This window comes from Carya illinoinensis, chromosome 1, assembly GCF_018687715.1.
Source record: "Carya illinoinensis cultivar Pawnee chromosome 1, C.illinoinensisPawnee_v1, whole genome shotgun sequence".
NCBI lineage: Eukaryota > Viridiplantae > Streptophyta > Magnoliopsida > Fagales > Juglandaceae > Carya > Carya illinoinensis.
Genome location: NC_056752.1, coordinates 51,608,837 through 51,630,243, shown reverse-complemented (window position 1 = coordinate 51,630,243; position 21,407 = coordinate 51,608,837). Strand labels below are relative to the sequence as shown.

Genomic DNA, 21,407 nt, shown 5'->3' with positions numbered 1-21,407 from the left:
CAGTTTTATTCAAGAAAGAAACAAGGAAAAAAATATGGAAATATTTAAAAATTAACACGGTACGTATAGCCAAAATACATTGTTTGCGATCTCATGTATTGTACCTTCATATATTTTCTCTACAATTTTCTAGATTGATATTAGAAATTCTGAATGTTGCCGGCCATGAGAAAAGGAAACAAAAAAGAATGTACACGTAACTCCAATATTTTAAATAGGGCCCTTCTAGAGCCACCGCTAGGAGCTCCTGTTAGGTTTATAAAAAATATTTTTTATATTATTTTTTAATACTTTTAAATGTTAAAAAAATTTACAATAATATGAAATAATTTTTTCTTAATCACTAATAAAAAGACAAAGAAATTGGGAGCGGTAGCGGGATCCCTTGCTTTATTCATTTAACTACAACATATGAACTGACTTTTTTGTCTCGAGTTTCCTAGTACATACCGCGTGCTCATGTACGAGTCATACATATATATATATAAATATGAACACTTACTGATACGAAAAAATTACACAAAATAAATCCACAAACTGATGTGATTTAATTTATAAAATTTTTTTAAATCTATTTTATAATAAAAATGACTTTACAATCTGACGTACCATAATACAATTTCTATCAGCTTGTGAGCTTACTTTTATGTAATCTTTTTATAACTAAAGTATTTTCCATTATATATATAGGACTTTTTTTAGTTAACTTGAATGATTCTTAATTAAAAGAACAATACATATATATAGTAAAAAAATATTTTTTTTCTTTTTATTTTTATTTGATAATCTAGTTCCTACCACAAATTAAACACCAAAGTATGAAAGTATCACGTACACTCGTGATTTAAACAATAGATCAAGTACGTAATAGCTAGTACTGTCTGCTTAACCAAATTAGAAACAACGACGTACGTCGACGGGCATGATCAATGAAACTAAAAACATGCATGTAGGAGACAAGAAAATCGATCTGGTTAAAAGTTTACTCTTTCAACATCGAGCCATTATTTATTTAGTCACGTCTTTTATAAAGCCTTTGGGGAAACCCTTGATCAGCTGCAGTCCAAAACCCTTGGCCGCCTCTGACCTCTTCATGATCCTCAGCCTCTTACACGATTCAATGAACATCCTGCAAATTAAAATATTCCAATAATTAAAGGTGATGAATAATATATATTAAGATCTACCTACAACCATGCGTATGCAAAGCCATTAAAAATGCAGAGTACCATTTTATTATCTAAAACTGATAATTAATTCAATTTTGCAACCATCTTCTCCATCGACGAGGAAAATAAAAGTATCAAAATCAGGTTAATTATTTCTAAGCAAAAGAACAAGAAGTACAACCATAATGACCGGCATGCCGCTTCTATGGACCGAATTAATTAAGATAAGAGTTACGTACGACAGCAATATGCTTTTACTGTATTTAATTAGGACTAATACTTAATTGTTGTCGGCCTCGATCTATATAAGCCAGGTCATTATAGGATTGTTGCTAATTAATCTCCTGATTACTCAAATTGACTTCTTTTTTACGCCCAAACAAAAGTACTCTAATGCATGCTTTTATTCGATGGACAGGCTTGAAACGTAGTAAGCACGTCGTAGAATTGATTGAATAAGAATCTTCCGCCATCCGGTTTACACCAACTTGAATCAATGTTACTTTGATTCTTAATTAACACGGCTATTACTACTGCTGCATATATAGGCTACACGTCATGAGTAGTATCTATATCATGATCATATGATATGCAATTGTGACTTTATGAGGAAGAATAGAGAGAGATCAGGCCCACCAAAAAGGAAAAAGAGAAAAAGAAAAGAAAAACTCATGATCTTTATTTAGCGTATGGCTAGGTGTGAAAGTTTTTCGATAATATATATAAGATTATTTAATATTAATATTAGACTCATAAACTTGATCGTGGCTCCTAATACTCATCCAAAAAGTTAATAGCTAGGGCACTCCATGATTACTATATATATATGACTAGCTAATAGTAATGCTAGATATAGTTATAAGTTGTGCAATTGTCTCGTATTCGATCTGATCATTTTGAAAAAATTTGGGGTCCATCATTAAAAAATTATTTTCTTCATGCGGATCTGACCATATTTACTCATATTTTTTTTTTTTCAAAATGAGTGGGTGACTCTTGCAATCATAAAAGCAAGAAATATAGAATTCACATGAAAAAATTAATTTTTGAGTAATGTTAGATACAACAATAGATTATGCAAATACTATGCACTCATTTTGAAAAAAGAGTGAAGTATACCATTTAAAAATTTATTTTTTCCCGCATGCATGAGTCCATATTTATTCACTTTTGCGCACATATAAATTATGTGATAAATGAGTCCGAGAGACTTACTCCCAAGGAACATCTCCCACTAGCATCCAGTCTCCATCTTTGTCTTCATAAATGGGAACTTGTTCGGAATTGTCTGCATCCTTCAACGCCTCGCCTGTCCACAGATACATAGCAGCATTTAATGTCGTTGTTTTATTTTTGTATTTTGTGATCAGTACCAATTATATATACAATTAGTTTTATTTTCTTTTAATTAATCTTCTAATAGAAGAATCTGTATTTCTTTTAGTTTCTAAAACCTACCTATAATGTGAAAAAATATACCATAAATTTATAAGCTGCAAAAAATCAGTGTGGCCAGACCGTGAGCTAAAGAGTACTTATTCCACAACAAATCTATTTTTGACATTTTCCATTGACAGAAACGTTGTGCAGTACCTTAGATTCAAGTGCTGTGCGTCAAACTAGTATCATGAATTTTGTAAAAAACTAATTAAAAAAATTAACAAAAACTTAATTGATACAAATAATTATCTCTCGAAAATATTCAAAATTAGTACTCGACAATTTTTCAGTATAACAAGTTGAATTTAGATGAGTAGTATTAATTTAGAATTTGATTTTGAATCCATGCCATTCGTAAGTTGATCAATGGGTCAACTTATTTCTTTTTCCTTTTTTTTCCCCTCTTTCAAACGCTATATACCCATATATATAAGCCTTATATATATACCCATATATATAAGCCTTACTAGTGTTACTTAGAAGATATAAATCCATGATCACTTGGTTATTCAGTACATAATGATGATCATGAGATCGTGTGACTGTTGGGACGTATTTTTGCAGATTTATGCCTAAATTACGAAGTAAAACTACGGTGGGGATTTTGTTACGGTGTTTCAGCATTTCCCAGTTTGCTTGATATGTACGTCGATTGTCAGGGATTTCCTCTCTCTCATGATGTGTTAATGTGAAAATAAACTAATTTCCAACTACGTCTATTCCAAATTTGCATGTCTCTATGTAGAACTAAGACCTAGCTAGCTTAATTGACGCGCGCTAAGTTAATTTTTGTAAGCTGTAACGTCCATATAGCTATATATATGTGTGTTTTAATATTGAAGTTCTCTCAGTTTTAAACATAGAAGGAAAGGCAAAAATGAGGACACTTACTGATACCGAAGCAATCGAAGAGCTCTTCCAATGCCAAAGCGAGATCGGAGTAGCCTTTGTGCATGCTCAAATCAATCTTGCGCAGAAAAGGCGCCCCATCCATGCTAACTTTCACGTACATTTTCGATTCTTTTTTCAGGTGATCTTTCTCTTGAAAACTGTTCCTTTTCCGGTATGAACACACCGGAGGCCACCCCACAACTTGACTCTTTGTTTGAGTACTTTTCTCTTCAGTGGTGCTATTCTTGTCTTCGGCAATCTCTGAGAACACCCTCTTCTTATCATTTTTGTCCACTAAACTAGGACCACATGAACCTGGGAGCAGACCTAATCTGAGCTCTGTAATTTCTAGTCCAAGACCACCTTTTTCCATTTTTTCCCTTTTTGGTGATAGGTTAACTGGAACGTCACTTTGGCTATGTCTCAGCTCTCTCTCTTCAATTTTGCTTGATGGCCGGGTTTATAAATAATAAAAGTGACTAAAGTCCTAGTTCTTATATATACATGGTGAATAGAGAGGACATAGTGGGTAAATGACAGCTAGGTCAACTAAGACTTGGTGGTCGGTCACATGATAGGCATATGTGGGGACTTTTTGCCTCCTAAAACATCAATAAGGGCCGGCACCATAAGTTGGATATTGGACATCAGATCCTCGGGCAACTGGTTTTTTTGGGTGATTTGGTGGGATTTAATCTTGGCCGTGTGATTGGGTGATTGAGAACAAGCCATGTGGTTTGCCTGATTCGGGGGGTCTTCACATGAATTAAATTAATATACATAAACGGCTAGAGAGAACCATGATGAATGCAACTTTGTGAAGACATAGGTACATGTTTAATGTCACGAATTATTCATTCATACATGCACGCACAGAAATATTGAGTATGATTAACAATGACTCATCATGAGATTATATTTACGCTAAATTAATGTGATCCCTATAGGTTTTGGAACATGAAGGATCGCGTGCATATAGCGTTATGATTATGAAAAAAAAAAAAAAAAACTCATTCTTGCCATGACATTATCATTTATTTGTGTCTGCAGTCTGCATATATGATCTTCGTGTATCAAGGAATGAAATGGTACTCTTGCCTGGGGGACCCCACGATCGACGCAGTTCATGATCTTTCTGTGGGAGATTCCATGCATCATGCATGGGATCGAGTCAATTTCATGGGAGATCCCCCACCATGTCCAGGGACTTTAGAAACGCATAAAGATTTTTATCAAATTAAACATATTATACGTACGTATATAGACCGTAAGTGACATGACCATAAAGAAAGAAGTGATACTTCTTATCTTTTACTTCTTTCATTCTGTTAGGAATATAATGATCTTGATAAAGGATCGGTCGATTTTCATACTTTAGATTGACATTGTGACTGACGTGTTAATTAATTTGCTTCTGCTCTCAAATCCGTGTATATATATATATAGCCCAATCTGAACGGGCAACATGAGAAACATGGGTACGTATATCTGTGATATCAATTCTGATAAGAAATTACAGTTGGAGATTAAGATATATAATTAGCATAATATAAGTCCAGTGGGATTCGAAAAAGAAAATGGCAATGATCAACCCAAATATTTGTTTTCTGATCGATACATGATATATGCTAACCACTCTATTATGAATTAAGATATAGCTTATATATATATATACACACACCTAATGCTATATAATCATACGAAATCTGTTTCTCAATCTTGCGCGTTATCCCTATATATATATATATATATATGCTTTGATGAATTGACTGCGAAGCACATTGAAATTTTAGTTTAGGCATAATCATGGAATGGTTCATGATTGATGTTTCAAGCAAAATAAGTTAAAGCATGAACACTTTTAGTAGGCGCACATGATCATGCTTCCATGCATGTGCACGCGCATTTGATCTTTTTACTTCAATATTATATATATATATATATATATATATATATATATATATATGTTATGATATTAAAGGGAAGATGATCAGATCAAGGAGTAGATTGTCTTAATTATCGTTATAACTGGACAATAAGACAGTGATCTTTTGGTTAGATTACGCTAAGTCTCTAACTATATATGGATTAATTAAGCACATGCATACTTCTAAAATTAAGAGTTTGTATGCTTGATGATCACTGGCCTACTGGTCTAAATATTTCTCAATCATTAATGGTAAAGTCGCTTGACTTATTATATATATTGCCTGAACTGTTAAGAATTTTATAATAAGAACCTGGCCACGTACAGAGGAACTTCAAAATTTGGTAGCTCCATGTACACATGAACCCTTAATTAGTTCATTTTTTCTACATTCATGTGCAATCTCATGTCTGCCTCATTGGGGGAAACAAACAAAATGGTTACTTTTTCTTTTCTTCTTTTCCGTTGATCTGAGGCCAGGCCATGGCGAACCAAATAACTAGTAAGATTAATTATTATATACATACACATGACATGATGAGGTTCATTGATGTTATATATAGGGTTTTTTATGCTAGTTTTGATCAGGTAATTAAGCTTTATCTTGGCCAAAGCGAATCATTGATGGCGCCAAAAAAAAAATCTGATTTCAATTAATCACTCATATAAATAACTAATTATCTAAATAATATATACCAACGTCGTTAATGTTGGTATCTATCTAGCAAATGATTCGTCATAGAGATTACATTGACGGAATAAGTATTATAGCAAGTTCATTGAGCACTAGGTCGCCAGAGAACATGTTAGGCATGATTAGATATACAACACTCGCTCTCTCTCTCTCTCTCTCTCTCTCTCTCTCTCTCTCTCTCTCTCTCTCTCTCTCTCAAATTTGCTTATTAAGTAAATAATTTGACATGCATGCATATATCGCCTGCAGGTAACCGACTCAAACCGGGCCCCAATTATTATTATTGTTATTATTTTCTAAGCAAAGCCTCCCAACTAAATAATATTGCAGATGTTTCTTCCCAACCCAGCATATGTTTCCTTTGGGCTAGACAAGTGGAATGAGATACAAGGGCGCCAAAGCCCTACACATAGGCACACGTGATGGAGTTGTCTCCGGAACATTACTGGGTCACATTGTCTTTAATTAGGTCGATCGACACTGAAACCAAGTTGTAAAGATTTGCCCTAGATCGGTCGATCATGTCACTAGGGAGTTAGGGTACCAGTACTCGATATCAGTCTCATTGGTTCTAACGAGAGAGACCTATCGTGCATGGACGACCTTGGACCATTTTTTTTTTTTTTTAAATTTCTTTAGCTAGGGTACTAATTAAGCTAGTTGAACCATTGTATTGCTGACCATAAAATCAGATCAACCGTTGAACAAGATGTGTAATGGGTGGCCATATGGCCATGCATTGGACCTACGATCGGGCATGTGAAATACACGTGAACGTCCCCCATTTCTTAAGTAGGATATATACTGTACGTCATGAGCAAGAGCGTGTAAGCTAGCTTTTCCTTGGAACCCACCTTGCACATAAATGGTTGTAATGTTGGAGCCATTAATTACATGGGAAATCTGCGGCTGAATTAGCCATGGAAAAGGGAATTCACGCGGGAAGTTGTTTAGATTCATGAAACTTTGTGGTTGCACGCAAAAGTACAGCTAGCTTGCCAGCTCGCTAGACAATTAAATCATGCATACATCCAAAACTTGTCGGTTAATTTTTTTGAAAAAAAAAGGTTTGTCAAGAAGTCTATAATAAAAGACGAGTTATAGTACGTAGCTAGCTAGCTACCTTGATCATTACGTACTTTGCTTCGAAAAGTTGGGCTTAAATTTGCATGATCAGAGAAATTATTAACGGAATGAAGAGAGAAAACTAGAAAGTGCGCCTACAATTAGCAGGAAACCGGGATTTATGTAGCTAAGATAAAGTAATTAGTGGGTACGTACGTACGTAGACTTGGCATAGATCGAGGTGCATGGTCTCCGATCGAGCTCCAAATCCCGGAAACAGACAAATTATATATATATTTATATATGTGTATAAAGGGTTTCGACCTTAATATGCGGTTATTTATTTTTGTCTCTTTGATCTTCCAAGTGAAAACAGTGTAATAAAAGTGACCAATAATGAAGGAAAGTTTTTCACGAGAAGAAGAGCAAATAAAAAATTAATACAAGAGATCGACATGAAAACAGAATCATAAATTACTCGGCAAATGCATGCGTTTTAAAAGCATGGAAAAACATAATATATAAGACCAATATCGTCTTTTGGGCGACAATGGTGTAAAAATTCAGAAAGTTTCTTATTTGATCCACTTTCTTGACTAGTACCCGATATACTAAGTTTCTTATTTGATCCAGTGGTGTACAAAGTTTTTTTCAAAATCCTGGTTCGAAAATTATCTCCTATTCTTAATAAAATTATTCCTCCAGAACAAGGTACTTTCATTCCTGGAAGAAGCATATTTAAAAATATTTCTTTAGCCCAAAAAATTATACACATGCTTAATAAGAAGGTTAGGGGTGGTAATACCATTATTAAAGTGGACATGGCTAAGGCCTATGACAATATAGATTGGGACTTCTTCATGTAATGGCTTCATTCGGGTTTTTTGTGCTGTTCTGTAGTTTGATCAGAAATTGTATTTCGACTCCTTGGTTCTCGGTGGTTATGAATGGTTCGGCTAAAGGTTTTTTCTCTAGTGGGCGTGGTTTGTGTCAATGTGATCCTCTTTCACCATACTTGTTTATCCTCGTTGAGGAGATGCCCTCCTAACTTTTAAAGCATAAGTTTACTAGTGGTAATATTGTTCCATTCTCTCATCCTCGAGGTACACCTCTTGTTTCTCGTCTATTATATGCTGATGATATTATGCTATTTGTTAATGGCGGAAGATCTTCTCTTCAAAAAGTCAGAGATACATTTGCGTTATACGAAGATTGGTCTGGTCAAGTGGTGAGTAATGAAAAACCCTCAATCTTTTTTTCTAAGCACGCTACTGTTGCTCGGAAAAGGAGTTCTTTACTTTTGACATCTTTCTCTGAAGGTTATTTCCTGGTCAAGTACTTGAGTGTTCCTCTTATGGTAGGTCGGATGAAAATCTCGCATTTTGATGATTTATTGTGCTGCATTTGACATAAATTGGAAGGATGGCAGAATCGGTTTTTGTCTTTTGGTACCCGTCTTCTTTTATTGAGACATGTTCTTACTAGTATTCCAATTCATTTGCTCTCTGTTTTGCATGCTCCTAAGACTGTCATGGTAGCCTTAAATCGGCTCATGAGCAACTTTTTTTGGGGATCCTGGAATGGAAAACAAAAGTGTAATCGGGTAGCTTGGCATAAAATTTGTTCCCCGATTCGGGAAGGGGGTTTGGGTCTTTAGAAATTAGAGGAAGTTCAAGACTCTTTATTTATGAAGCTTGCTTGGAATTTTTTGACAGGTGATTCTTTATGGGCTACTTTTTTCAAGCAGAAGTATGTGAAAAATCAACATGTGACTTTGGTAGACCAACGGAAATGAACATTATTTTGGAAGCATATTATGGGTATGGTTCCAAAGATTTTAGGAAATTATTGGTGGCGGGTTTGGGATGGCAATGTGTCTTTTTGGCAAGATCCTTGGCTAAAATTGGGAGCTCTAGTAAACTCTTGTGAGATATTTGAACATCCTCTCTGAAAGTAAGGGACTGTCGGCTTCAAAATGGTTGGGATGTGGACTTATACATCGATTGGTGGGGGAATTCAAAATGGAAAAAATTCTAAATTGCCTAGGTGAACAAAAAGAGGGTGGAGACCTATTGATTTGGAAGCCAACTCTGAATGGAGAATTTTCCTTGAAATTGACTTGGGATTTTGTTCATGTTCATGCACCAAAATTTGAATGGACTTCTTGGATTTGGCATTCAGTGCTCTCAAAAAAATTTTCGGTTACTATTTAGAAGGCTTTTAATTTTAGCCTTACTGTTGATAGTCGAATTAGCTCGTTGGGCATTACTTTAGTTTCAAGGTGTGAATGTTGTACGCAAGGGTGTGTGGACGATTAAGATCATGTCCTCGCCAATGGGATGATTGCTGTAGATATTTGGAGGTGTGCCTCATTACAGCTGGGGATACCATATGACCCGCAGAGATCATGGCGAGCAACTATGGAATTATGGTTTTGGCATGCTGCTCATTCGACTCAAAAAGGTACTCTACTTGCTCTTATCTCTATTATTGTGACTTGGTCTCTTTGGGGCTCAATTAAGGTAGCCATTGCATGGGTGGGAGTCTGCTTACGTGCTAGTAGAAAGATAAATGATGGAGACAAAAAAGTGTTGAATTTTTTCTCTATTCTAATTAAACCTGTGAAGAGTCAGAAACTTTATTTTGTGAAGTGGATGAAACCGACCCCGGGCTGATTTAAATTAAATGTGGATGAGAGTTCTTTAGGAAATCCAGGTCGTATGGTGCAGGGGGCATAATTAGAGATGAGAAATGGAATCTTACTTGGGCTTTTGCTAAGGAATTGGGACATGGCTCTAATAATGAAACTGAGCTCATTGCACTTTTTATGGTCTTCAATAGTATAAGGACTTAGCTATTCGAAGAGTAGAGATTGAATTAGACTCATTGCTAGTGGTTCATTGGTTAGAAAAAGGGAGGTGTGGTATATGATTACGGTATCTTGAATATTATTGGAAAAAGATATAAACTATTTTGGCTACATTAGAAGTTAAGGTACAACATATTTATAGAGAATGCAATAAAGGAGCGGATTCCTTAGCCCGTTTGCTTCAAATCAAAAGAATGATACATGGAATTCATACAACAATATGCCACATTTGCTAAAAGGGATTCTTAAAGTTGATATAGTTGGTCTTCAGGCTATTTGGTTATAGGCATTAATAAGGTGTTTTTTTGGACAGAATAAGTGCATTAGTTTGGCTTTGTTTAGTTTTCTTGGTTTTATGCAGGTTGGCTTTAGTTTGGATGTCTTATGTTATGTTTTATTTTTTGTTTTTGTTTGGCCTTTTTTTTAACACTTGGTTTTGGGCTAGTTTATAGTGGTATATTCAGTATGCCCCCAAATGTCATATTGTTACTACGATATTTCTCTATTATAAATGAGAGTTAGTTTTAATAAATTTAGGACGAAACTGTTATGTGAGTGGTTACTGGCTCTTCTTAAAATAAAATTAAAAAAAAAAAAAAAACTGATATACTACGTATGACTTGGGGGCAAAGATGGGTCGGGCTAAGAGTTTGGATACAATAGAAGCATGGGGAAAAATCGGGCCAGGTTGATGGTTTTTTCTATAAAATGTCAGTTGGTTATTTTTTAAACCTGACCCGTTTTACAGAATAATCTATCAGTGCCACGTGGTACTGTCAAACTATTGATTATGCTGACATGGATACCATACAAGTCACCATGTACTTTGGTTTTGATGACGGGGCTGGGCAATGACTTTATTTCATGAAAAATGATACCGCGTGGACTGTCCATACAAGTAGCAAAACTTCTAATATAAGTAGTTTTAATATCATGACATTTCATGATTGGATAGAAGTCTCACGTTATTCAGACGCCTAATGATTTTCTCTTTTTGCTTATATATATGCATGCGTTGTTATATCCAATGGTCTGCTCAATTAGTTTTTAAACCATTTGAAGCGACCTGGTTTTGTTGCCAATTACTACTTCAAACGTCCACGATCTAATGTCTTTTGTACGAGACTTCCAAAGAATTTTGGGTCTACAGTCTATAATTATATATAGTATTATTGAAGAATTATTCGTACTTAAAATCTTTGTTTTTTGCACTTTACCGTATATAAATATATCTTAAGCTTTTTAAATTGATACAATTTACTTATCTTTAAAAATATATATTTTAAAAAGAAAAAAAGAAAGGAGATCAAAGGTGGCCCATAAGTAAAGAAAAAGAATAAATATATATAATATATATATATATTTTTTGAGAAATATGCTTCATTGCATTCATCCATAAACGAAGTTATAACTGTGACTTAACAAGTAAGCCAACTAACGCAACTGCTCAGGAGCTTCCCTGCACACAAGGTAACGGACATTGTCTTAACTTCTAACAAGCTCTGTAAGACCAGAGACGAGGACCCCTGCAACCTCCAAGGAGGCAGAAAGCAGGATACAACTGCTACGAACAAACAGTCCAATAGCATATAACTACACTAAACCTAGAAACCGACAAACCAACGAAACAAAAACTAACAAAACCAAAACAACCACGAGCACGGCATGAGTTCTAGCGGCACATCCTCCACAGACAATCGGCATCACGAGCCCCCACGAGACGAGTACCCAGCTTGTGTACAGACCACAGCAACCTCCTCAGCGGAGGCCGGCCGTACGACCACCGGCCATAACATCGCCCGCCGCTCTCAGTTCTTTGCCTTAGATTGAGCCCCCACAAAAACTCATAACCACACCGTGGACTTCACAAGAAACAAACAGAACAACAAAAAACAAACAAGAACCACAGCGGCAAAGGCCGTGCAAAGCACAGACACAAAAACCAACACCAAAAAAGAGAAAACAGAAACACCCACACCGGTGACACCAACCAACAATGGCAGAGATCATGTAAAGAGAAAACCGGACGCCGGACAAAAGGACGGAAAAAAATAGAGAACAAACAATCGGCAAATAGAGGCCGAGCACGACTCAAAACTAACTCTAGGAGGAACACCGCCGTTCGGAAACTGAAGAATCGGAGACTGAGGATCCGAAGAAGCCAAGAAACTCATTTGCAGGCGGTCCCTTGAAGGCGCGTGACAGCCACACGCCACAGAGAGCCGAGACTTCCACCCGCTTGTGCTAGCAACGCCCCTCTCCGATAGGCACCACGATTGGTGGGCTTGTAGATCAGCACCTGGCCAACACCTTGGAGGGGTGCGTGTTGACGATCGGCAGCTGGACAGACCGGAGCGGCATCCTCCCTTATTGACTTGAAGAAACCTAAAGAGAAAAAAGAAAAGACAACAAACGGAGAAAAAAGGGGGGGGGGGAGCGGGAGACGAAGCTCCCACCCCCTTCGTCGAGCACCTCTGGGTTGGGGGTTAGAGAGATTTCAGAGAGAAGGGGTTAGAGAGGTTTCCAGATGGGGGACGAGATAAGCCCAATATAATATATTAATGAATATGACTATGCCGTATTTGCCTATTCGGTACAACGAAGACATAGCCCAACGAGATAAGCCTAAGGAGTTAAAAGCTCAATGGCAAGGCCCAACATATTAACTCATACAACACATTTCTTCCGCGATACATTTCACAATAATATTTTTAAATAAAGAAGTTTTGTAAAATAATATTATTTTTATAAAGTATTTTATAAAAATTAATAATAATAGCCACACAACATATTTCACAATAAACTAAAACAATAAATAAAGTATAACTCAATAAAAAAGTGAAATATTTGACTTACAAGAAGATTTTATGAGAAGAAGTTTGTGTATAATATGATATATTAAATTATAAAATTATTTTTATTTTAAAATATATTATTCGGAAAAAAAATAAAATAAAATATGGTGTGTAGTTGTATTTTACACTTTCCAATTAAAAAAAAGTGACACGTAAGAGATTTGCGTTATTCACAGTAGAATCGATTTAGCTCTCGACTCCAACAGGTCCATAATTTCTTTACACGTTTGAACATTGAACTGACTTGACTAGAAGTTCTTCTTCCCGAGTGATTATCCAACAGTAGGATCTTAAAAATTCTTGAACTCCTGGGAAAAAATCACTAAATATTATTATAAATTGTCCGTGCTATTATTGTAAGAAACGACCTAAAAGATATCAGATTTTCGGGCTTGAGAGAGGACCAAATGGCCGGGATTAGTTGAAGGGAGGGAGAGTGACTAAAGGTGAGAGAGACATAGAAAGAGATGGAGAGGATAATAAGAGATGGAGAGAGACATAATCACCTTCAGCTCGAGGAGAGAGAACGAGGGAGGAGTTGTATGCGATTTGTTTACCTACTGTCGACTCTATTTTTCACATGTTAGATGGCATATATGTCACAAGTGCATTGAAGGGTGTAAGTCCCTTATTGACCACCGCGTCCCCTAACAGGTCCTAACAGGTATTTCTCCCCCTCATCCCCTAACAGGTCCTAACAGCCTCACAAGTCACAACCCCTGACCCAATGGGATAAGTCATTGGCAGGTTAATAAATGCTAAGGTTGTGCTTCGAGGAATATCAAGCTAATGGACATGGCTAGATGCTGTTTAGTAAAACAGTGACGTGTTGGAAGGTGAGGTATCCTTACAGGGATCATCCTCGTAACGGAATATGCAACAAAATCTAGTCCACATAACTTATCTTTCAGAAAAATAATATTTACAGCCATAAATATTACGTAATTTTTTAAAAAATAAGTGAGCAAATATGAGATCTATATAAAAAATTAATTAATTTTTTAATAATAAATATCTCTATTTTTTAAAATAATTATACGACATTTATATACTCTATAATTATATATAACATTATTCATCTTACCTAATTGAGCATTGACTTGACTTGACTTGACTATAGAAGGAGACTTTTCTCAAAATCCTATGGATCATGGCAGGGTGTCGCCTTCTTTTATCAGTTGGAAAACATTGTTTTGGTAGTAAACACTTCTTCATTTGGTTATATAGTTCAGATGAGATGTGATATTTTATTAAAAGTTGAATAAAATATTATTATAATATAATTTTTGATATTAGTTTTGTTTTTTAATTTAAAAAAATTGAATTGTTTATTATATTTTATATAAAAATTTAAAAAAATTATAATGATTATATAAGATGAGACGAGATGAAATAATAAACCAGCCTTTAATGAAATTGAACAAGGGATTAACTAAGTTCCCAAATATATGTATTATATAATAACAGAGATTTCGGATCCATTTGGCAATACAAGTGATTTCAAATTTTCTCATATATTAATATTTTCTTCCTAAACATTACTAAAACATAAAATACTTTTAATTTAAAATCTTCAAAACTTTTATCTAATTATTATCTACTCATTATAACTTTTTCAAACTTCTAAACAAAACATAAAAAAGAATACTACTTTTTTCGAATTTCAAAATAAAAATAATATTAAAAAATAATATTTAAAAAATTTATTAATTTTATAATATTTTCATTCAATTTTTCCTCTCATATTTTTTTAACATCTAATAAAATATCTTAACTCAAATTATTTCATTATTATTTATAGATATATTGAAATATTCTAAATATTTAAATTGGCCTTTCATTCCTTCCTGAGCACATCCCTTCGAACTACCTATGGAGCAAAAACTCAAACTCAAATGTCTTGCTACCATATACACCAGCTGAGGCGAGAACTACCTAATATATATGCATTCATAAACAAAACCAAGAAGAAGAAAGTGTTGTCTGGTTACAAGTTAAAAAGAATATATTTTCAAATAACATAGTAAATTTAAATTTCTTTTCAATCACAAAAAAGAAACTCTTGAATGCAAGAATTCATCTTCTTTTCAATCTAGAGCATTTTAAAGAACTTTATAATGTATATATATATGGAAAATTCTATGTGCAGTCATTTTTACGGACTCATTTGTACACTCCAGTAATATGATTGGTTGTGTATTAAAAAAAAAATTAATCCAGCCAATCATATCAGTGGAGTGCGCAGGGAGTGCGCAAAAATGACTGTATGTAGCATTACTCTATATATATATATATATTAAACCCAACCATTAGCATATTTTTTTTAAAACATCTAAACATTGGATTAAAAAATATATATACATATATATATTTATAACTCTGAATTGTGTGATTACCATATAATCGCTTTGAAAAAAATAAATAAAATATAGAATTCATATAAAAAATTAATTTTTTAAATAATAAATTTTATTTTTTTCTAAAATAATTATTGGGGCATTTTACAGTTGTATATAGAATTATTAAAAAAAACCATGAATGAAGTGGGTAAGCTCAAAATTATCAGACGGTCCAAATAAATCTTCCCAATCGAGAGAGACCCCACGATTTCGATGTCAATCTCTATAATCCAACGGTCCAATTTACCGCTTGCTTGAGACAACGCACCTGTTTTCGACCTTCTCTCTGCCTCTCCCACTGTCCCACCCTCTATCTCTCTCTCGAGGGAAAAGAGTTTGCGTAATCAATGGAGCACGAAAGCTAGCGCTATATTTTTCTCGAGAAAATCACATTTCACCAGAAAAGAAAGTGAGCTCCGAAAGCTTATCTGATTAGTTTCTTCATATTCTCCCGCTAAATTCTGTCATTTGTTAGAATCTGATACGGATTTAATGTACCAATCAATAATGGTTTCGGGTTTTATTTTATTTCTAATTTATGCTAATTTCATTTTTAGTTTAAATTATTAGTGATTTCTCATAAATCAGTCCAGTTCTTGTTTGATCGGTAAAAGTTAATGATTTCTTATAAGTCGGTCCAATATGTTACAAATTATCTGTACAAGGAAGGTTTGATTAATGGGTTTTGTTTCTGAGCTTTATATTTCGGTCGTAGATGCTGTGAATTTGGGTTTTCAGTCAGCGGGTCTCTGTTATCTGGGGCTATTGTGTGCTGATTAGTATTATTCTTCCAAGGATCTAGATATAGATGAAAAAGTGATGCATTCTGAACTTTAACCATCCCAAAATTTGGTGGCTATGTTTTTCTTCTCTTTCATCAATGTATATTTTTTTCGCCTGCCTGCTTTAATCTATTCGTAAAAATCTTGCTGTTATTGACCATCTATCTTGATATAATTGATTATTAAGAGTTAATTATTTTATTTTATTTTATTTATTTATTTGTACTGATGTTCACAAAGTTGTTGAGAGTAGTCTGCTAATACGTATTTGTAAATATGTAAAAAATATCGCGTGAAACATGTTTCTGCCCTTTAGTCTGATTATACTATCAGTCATTTTGAGTAAGCTTTTGTTACATGTCTTACAACTTATGGATGAAGCATTTCTTCTTTGACGTTGTCTCTGGAATTGAAACTCGGTTGTGTAACTTGTTGAGTAAAGAAATTGATTATGGTTCTTATTCCGTGGCAGCCTGCATATTAATCAGAATGACAGTTGAATGTTTTAGAACTTATCATGCCAAGTGTTACTGGGATCTTGTTGCAAGCCATTCAGCATTTTAGACAAGTTTTTGTTTGTTCATAAAGAGATTTGGGGAAGAGGTGCAGAAGGTTGGAAGGCTCATTATCAGGGATATATGCTTTCTTGCCTTCTAAGCTGACCACCTGACTTAGATGGATGTTACCTCTCAGGAAAGAAATCGAAACGCTCAAATTGACCAATACCCTTTGCTGATGGAGCGGATGGAAAGCCATAACATTCATCAGCACATAATTGACGTATCTAGAAATGATGATGCCTCATCAAGCTCCTCTCATGACGAACAGCCAGCCAGAATGGATTCAACTCAGCATGAAGATAGACCATCCAGTAGCACACAAGTGCCTGCTTATCAAACTTCTCTGTCTTCATCAAATAGACTAAACTTTAGGACTTCCTCATTCAGGAGAAGAGGTGATGGCTATGGTCGTCGCCGTAGGAGCCCATTGAATTCTGGGCTATGGATTTCTGTTGAGTTAGTTGTCAATGTGAGTCAAATTATAGCATCCATCGTTGTTTTGTCGTTGTCAAGAAATGAAAATCCACAAACTCCATTGTTTGCATGGGTTGTGGGTTATGCCTTCGGCTGTGTTGCAACACTTCCTATTCTTTACTGGCGTTATCGTTACCACAACCAGGGAACTGACCAAGATTCTACTCAATCACATCAACTTCAAGGCTCTTCTCAAACAAATACTCCAGAACCTACATCTTATACTGCAATCTCTGTCACTCAATCTCTAGATGAGGAAAATATCCAGACCTCAGAGAATTTCTCAAGGAACAACCAAAGTGGAACCTTAAGTACACGGTATCTTTGCATTTTTTATTGTTCGTTTAGCATTCAAATCTCTGGTAATGCTTGTTTGTTTTGCAAATGGATGTCCATATTTCTACTTATCATATGTTGTTTAGTCTGTGTTTTGCAATACTGTCCAGACCAAGCTCTCATTATAGCCATCATGATCTTGCTGCTATGCCCTGTACTTAGCAACTAAAGAATATGAGTACATTTTAATTAATGAAGTTAAGGTTTGTTATGAAAATTTATGGTCCCTTAAAGTCAGTATGAATTTACAAAACTGTTGGTTCTCATTCTCTCATTTCATTTAATAGTTTTTCCTTGTTAGTTATTGTTTTGTAGTTTTGTAGTGACTACAATAGTTTAGGGTGATGAGCATAAACATTTTGAACTTTGAATGAGGTTTGACATGTTATATATCTTAATTTTGAATTGCCTTTTGTTAGATGAGGCTTATTAGAACCAATATATAAAAATAACGCAAAAGTCTTTATTTTTTCCCCCTAAAGATGGCATGTTATATCAATACTCATGACCTATTTTGGTGATAGTTTGAGCAGTATAATAAAAATTTGGCATTGATGCAGAATTTTCCAAGTTAATCTAAATGTTATGTAATGACGCATTTGGATGAATGCTTTATTTTTAGATTATCCTTCCATAGCCATCAGGACTAGACAATTATCAGACACTAAGCATATGCACAGAGCAGTGTTGTTGGCACTTGGCAGCAGTGTGGTGGTCATAGTGGCAGCAACTGACAAATTGGTTTTAGGGGTGGTAGCTGGCAGTGCCGCATCTCTGTTTTCATGAAATTGTAGTTGGTAGTGTTGCTATTGTGAAAATTGAAATGGTGATAGCTGTGGTAATGGTGGCAGTGTTCATTGCAATTGTTGAAGTATGCTTTCTTCAATCAAATCCCACTTAACATAATACAATACCAAAGAATGGTTGATAGACTAGAACAGTTCAAACAAGTCTCTGAACGTAGGGAAGTACAATGTTCCATTTGGAAATTTGGTAGCATACCCCAAGTCTAAGGTTTAAACCCTTGGGTGCAAACAATTTCTAGGGGCCACCTCTTATTGGTAAAAGGTCAATGCTTACCTGATCCATGTGATGTGGAATGGGGACAGAGTTTGACTGACATGTTGTGTTTGCATGGTTCCTGTCCTGGTTATCAAAGATATGTGTTATGTATTGACAATCAACAAGAGTAACTCGGTATGAGTCTTAAAACAACTGTTGAACTTTGTTGCAAACTTTCTTGTAAATGTGTTATTATGTGGCCGTCAAATTTTATCGTAATATCCTTAAATATATCAAATGTGCAAGGAATTGCTTTGGCTTTTAGTCCTTTAATACAGGATATTAAGCCAATTTCCATGCTTCTGAATGAAAGCTTTGTCCAGCCTCATGCCCCGTGTGTGTGCACGAACATGTGTGCACATGTCATAGACAACCAAGGCATAGAAGGATACCAGTAAAAACTCAAGGTTTTCATGTTAATATTGCTTTGTGCTTACCCATCATTCCTCTTAGAATATATTGGCAAGGTTGGTTTTCTCAAGTGTGGTTTACTGTTGTGGAATCAGTAGCACTCTTAACAGAATTTGTGTCTAAACAAGTAGTTTGAAGAGTAAAATCGGCACTTGTGTAGATTTTCTGTTGTTTACTGTAATGTGTACAATCAAGTAGTCGATATAAAAGGATATGGAGTTTTTGTATTTTCCCTTCCTCAACTTTAACACACCCCCACCAAAAGGTAAAACAAAACAAAAGCTCTTCTTTTTCATACTCATTATCTGGCGTGACAAAGTGAAGGATTTGGTTACTGATTTGCAGACTCAATGGATTGGTGGACCATTTCAAGATGGCCTTAGATTGCTTTTTTGCAGTCTGGTTTGTTGTGGGCAATGTGTGGATGTTTGGAGGTCACTCTTCACCCGCAGATGCTCCCAAGTTGTATAGGTACCGGTTTAATGACATTTTACTGATTTATTTTTAGGGGGATTTTTCTAGTTGAGCTACCTAACTGTTTCTTGTCTTGCCTGCAGATTATGTATAGTGTTTCTTACCTTCAGCTGTATTGGATATGCCATGCCTTTCATACTATGTGCAACGATTTGTTGCTGCTTGCCTTGCATAATTTCTGTTTTGGGCATTCGTGAGGATCTTTCTCAGAATAGAGGAGCAACCTCAGAATCTATAAATGCTCTGCCGACCTACAAGTTCAAGTTGAAGAAAAAAGGCAATGTTGAGGATCAGGAAATCAACACAGGAGCGCATGAAGGTGGGGTCTTGGCTGTGGGAACAGACAAGGAACGGGACATATCAGGAGAGGATGCAGTAAGTTTGATATTGGGTTCTTGTGGTGTCTTAATCCATGGTTTGAAACTGAGTTACTGACAACTGAATTTAAATTGAAAGTGGCCATTACAATCAGATTACACAAAACTCGTGAAAATTCTGCCCAACTGGAATTTCAAACTCGTTTTTGTGCAACTACCTGAATTTGCATATCAGCTTTCTTTAGCAATATTTGACACTTAAAACCAAACATCATCTCATCTCAAATCCTAAGGGGTGAATTTGCAATAGTGACTTTGCATTTCAAACTCCTATAGGGCTCGTTTGGATGTTGAGATATCTCATCTTATCTCAACATCCAAACATCACTCAAACACAAACATTTTCTAATTTCAAATATTCAACTTTTTCATCTAATTATTATCTAATCATTACAACCTTTCCAAACTTTCAAACAAAACACAAAAAAAAAAAAATCAACTTTTTCAAATTCCAAAACAAAAATAATAGTAAAAATTGTATTCTAACAATATTTTAATTTTATAATATTTTTATTCAACTTTTTCTCTTGTTTCCCAAAATTTCATAAAACATCTTAACTCAAACCATTTCACTACTATTCACAAACCATTTCACAGATTTTTTATCTCATCTTATCTTATCTCAACATCTAAACAAGGCATTTGTAGACTCAACACTAGTTACTGAATTTACTAGTAATTCCTGAACTTTTTCTGTAAGTTGTTTTTCAAATGGGACGAATGCATAAGCTGATATTTGTTATGTACTTGATGTTACAGTAATTCAAGGTAATCTACATAATCCATTATCTTATTGTTTTTTTCAATTAATGCAAAACCTTTTCCTCTCTACCTTGTGCAGGTTTGTTGTATATGCTTGGCCAAATACGTGGATGATGATGAGCTGAGGGAGCTACCCTGCGTTCATGTCTTTCACGTTGAGTGCATTGACAAATGGTTAAAGATCAATGCATTATGTCCCCTTTGTAAAAGTGAGGTTGGTGAGTGCATTGTCGCCTCATCTTAGCCTGAGACTCCATTACAGTGCTAGAGTGAGGAGGACGGAAAGGGTTCAGCCATAGGTGGGGGCTTTGTGTTATAATGGCTCAAATCGCAAACTCCAGTTGTTAAAATGTCACACCGCATGCAAAAGCCCTTACCAGATTCCATTTTTGGTAGCCAGAGCAGCTGAGACTGTTCGAGCAAGGTGGTTTCTACCCCAGAATTAGTTAAGGTATAGACGCTTTTGCTATTCAAGTTTATCATTGAGCCATATCTATAATATACAGAACTTAAAAGGGTTTAGCGAGTTGCTTAGCCTGCCATCTTCCTTCTTTTCTCTCATTGTAAAACCCTAGTTTTGTAGAAAATGAGGGGGCATTTAGTTTGTCCCTTGATGGGTGCAGCACGTCCCGTACTCTCTGGTTGAAGATGTGTTCCATATATACTAAAGATATGTATATTATAATTACTAAACCATTACAATCCTTGGGGCCTTGACCTTGAAGGGCTTGGCTCTTTCTTCAAGCTTTATTAGGCAATGGAATGTGCGCTATTTTCGCATCGTTACAAATGCTCTTATTGAAATGCTAAAAGTAACCATTTGATCCTTTGCATTGTTTCTGCACGCATCTGAAAACAGA

General features: G+C 35.2%; 2 protein-coding genes across 2 annotated transcripts; one reads left to right on the top strand and one right to left on the bottom strand.

Moving 5' to 3' along the window:
• Positions 1–746: 746 nt before the first annotated feature.
• LOC122282805 (auxin-induced protein IAA6-like) lies at positions 747–3,953 on the bottom strand. The gene is made up of 3 exons (XM_043094843.1): positions 3,501–3,953; positions 2,385–2,478; positions 747–1,129 (listed from the first exon to the last, which is right to left on the bottom strand). Exons 1-3 carry the CDS (start codon positions 3,871–3,873, stop codon positions 1,009–1,011), a joined length of 588 nt encoding a protein of 195 aa, XP_042950777.1. The 5' UTR covers positions 3,874–3,953; the 3' UTR covers positions 747–1,008.
• Positions 3,954–15,558: 11,605 nt separating this feature from the next.
• Positions 15,559–21,337, top strand: LOC122282783 (E3 ubiquitin-protein ligase At1g63170-like). Its single transcript, XM_043094807.1, has 5 exons — positions 15,559–15,718; positions 16,564–17,443; positions 19,280–19,405; positions 19,492–19,783; positions 20,627–21,337. Exons 2-5 carry the CDS (start codon positions 16,767–16,769, stop codon positions 20,789–20,791), a joined length of 1,260 nt encoding a protein of 419 aa, XP_042950741.1. The 5' UTR covers positions 15,559–15,718; positions 16,564–16,766; the 3' UTR covers positions 20,792–21,337.
• The last annotated feature ends 70 nt before the right edge of the window (positions 21,338–21,407 follow it).

Coding starts and splice junctions, on each gene's coding strand:
- LOC122282805 (XM_043094843.1), bottom strand. CDS start 3,873: ATGGAAAAAGGTGGTCTTGGACTAGAAATTACAGAGCTCAGATTAGGT. Junction 2,479..3,500: donor CTTCGATTGCTTCGGTATCA/GTAAGTGTCCTC, acceptor ATCTGTGGACAG/GCGAGGCGTTGAAGGATGCA. Junction 1,130..2,384: donor GTGGGAGATGTTCCTTGGGA/GTAAGTCTCTCG, acceptor TTTAATTTGCAG/GATGTTCATTGAATCGTGTA.
- LOC122282783 (XM_043094807.1), top strand. CDS start 16,767: ATGGATGTTACCTCTCAGGAAAGAAATCGAAACGCTCAAATTGACCAA. Junction 17,444..19,279: donor AGTGGAACCTTAAGTACACG/GTATCTTTGCAT, acceptor ACTGATTTGCAG/ACTCAATGGATTGGTGGACC. Junction 19,784..20,626: donor ACATATCAGGAGAGGATGCA/GTAAGTTTGATA, acceptor TACCTTGTGCAG/GTTTGTTGTATATGCTTGGC.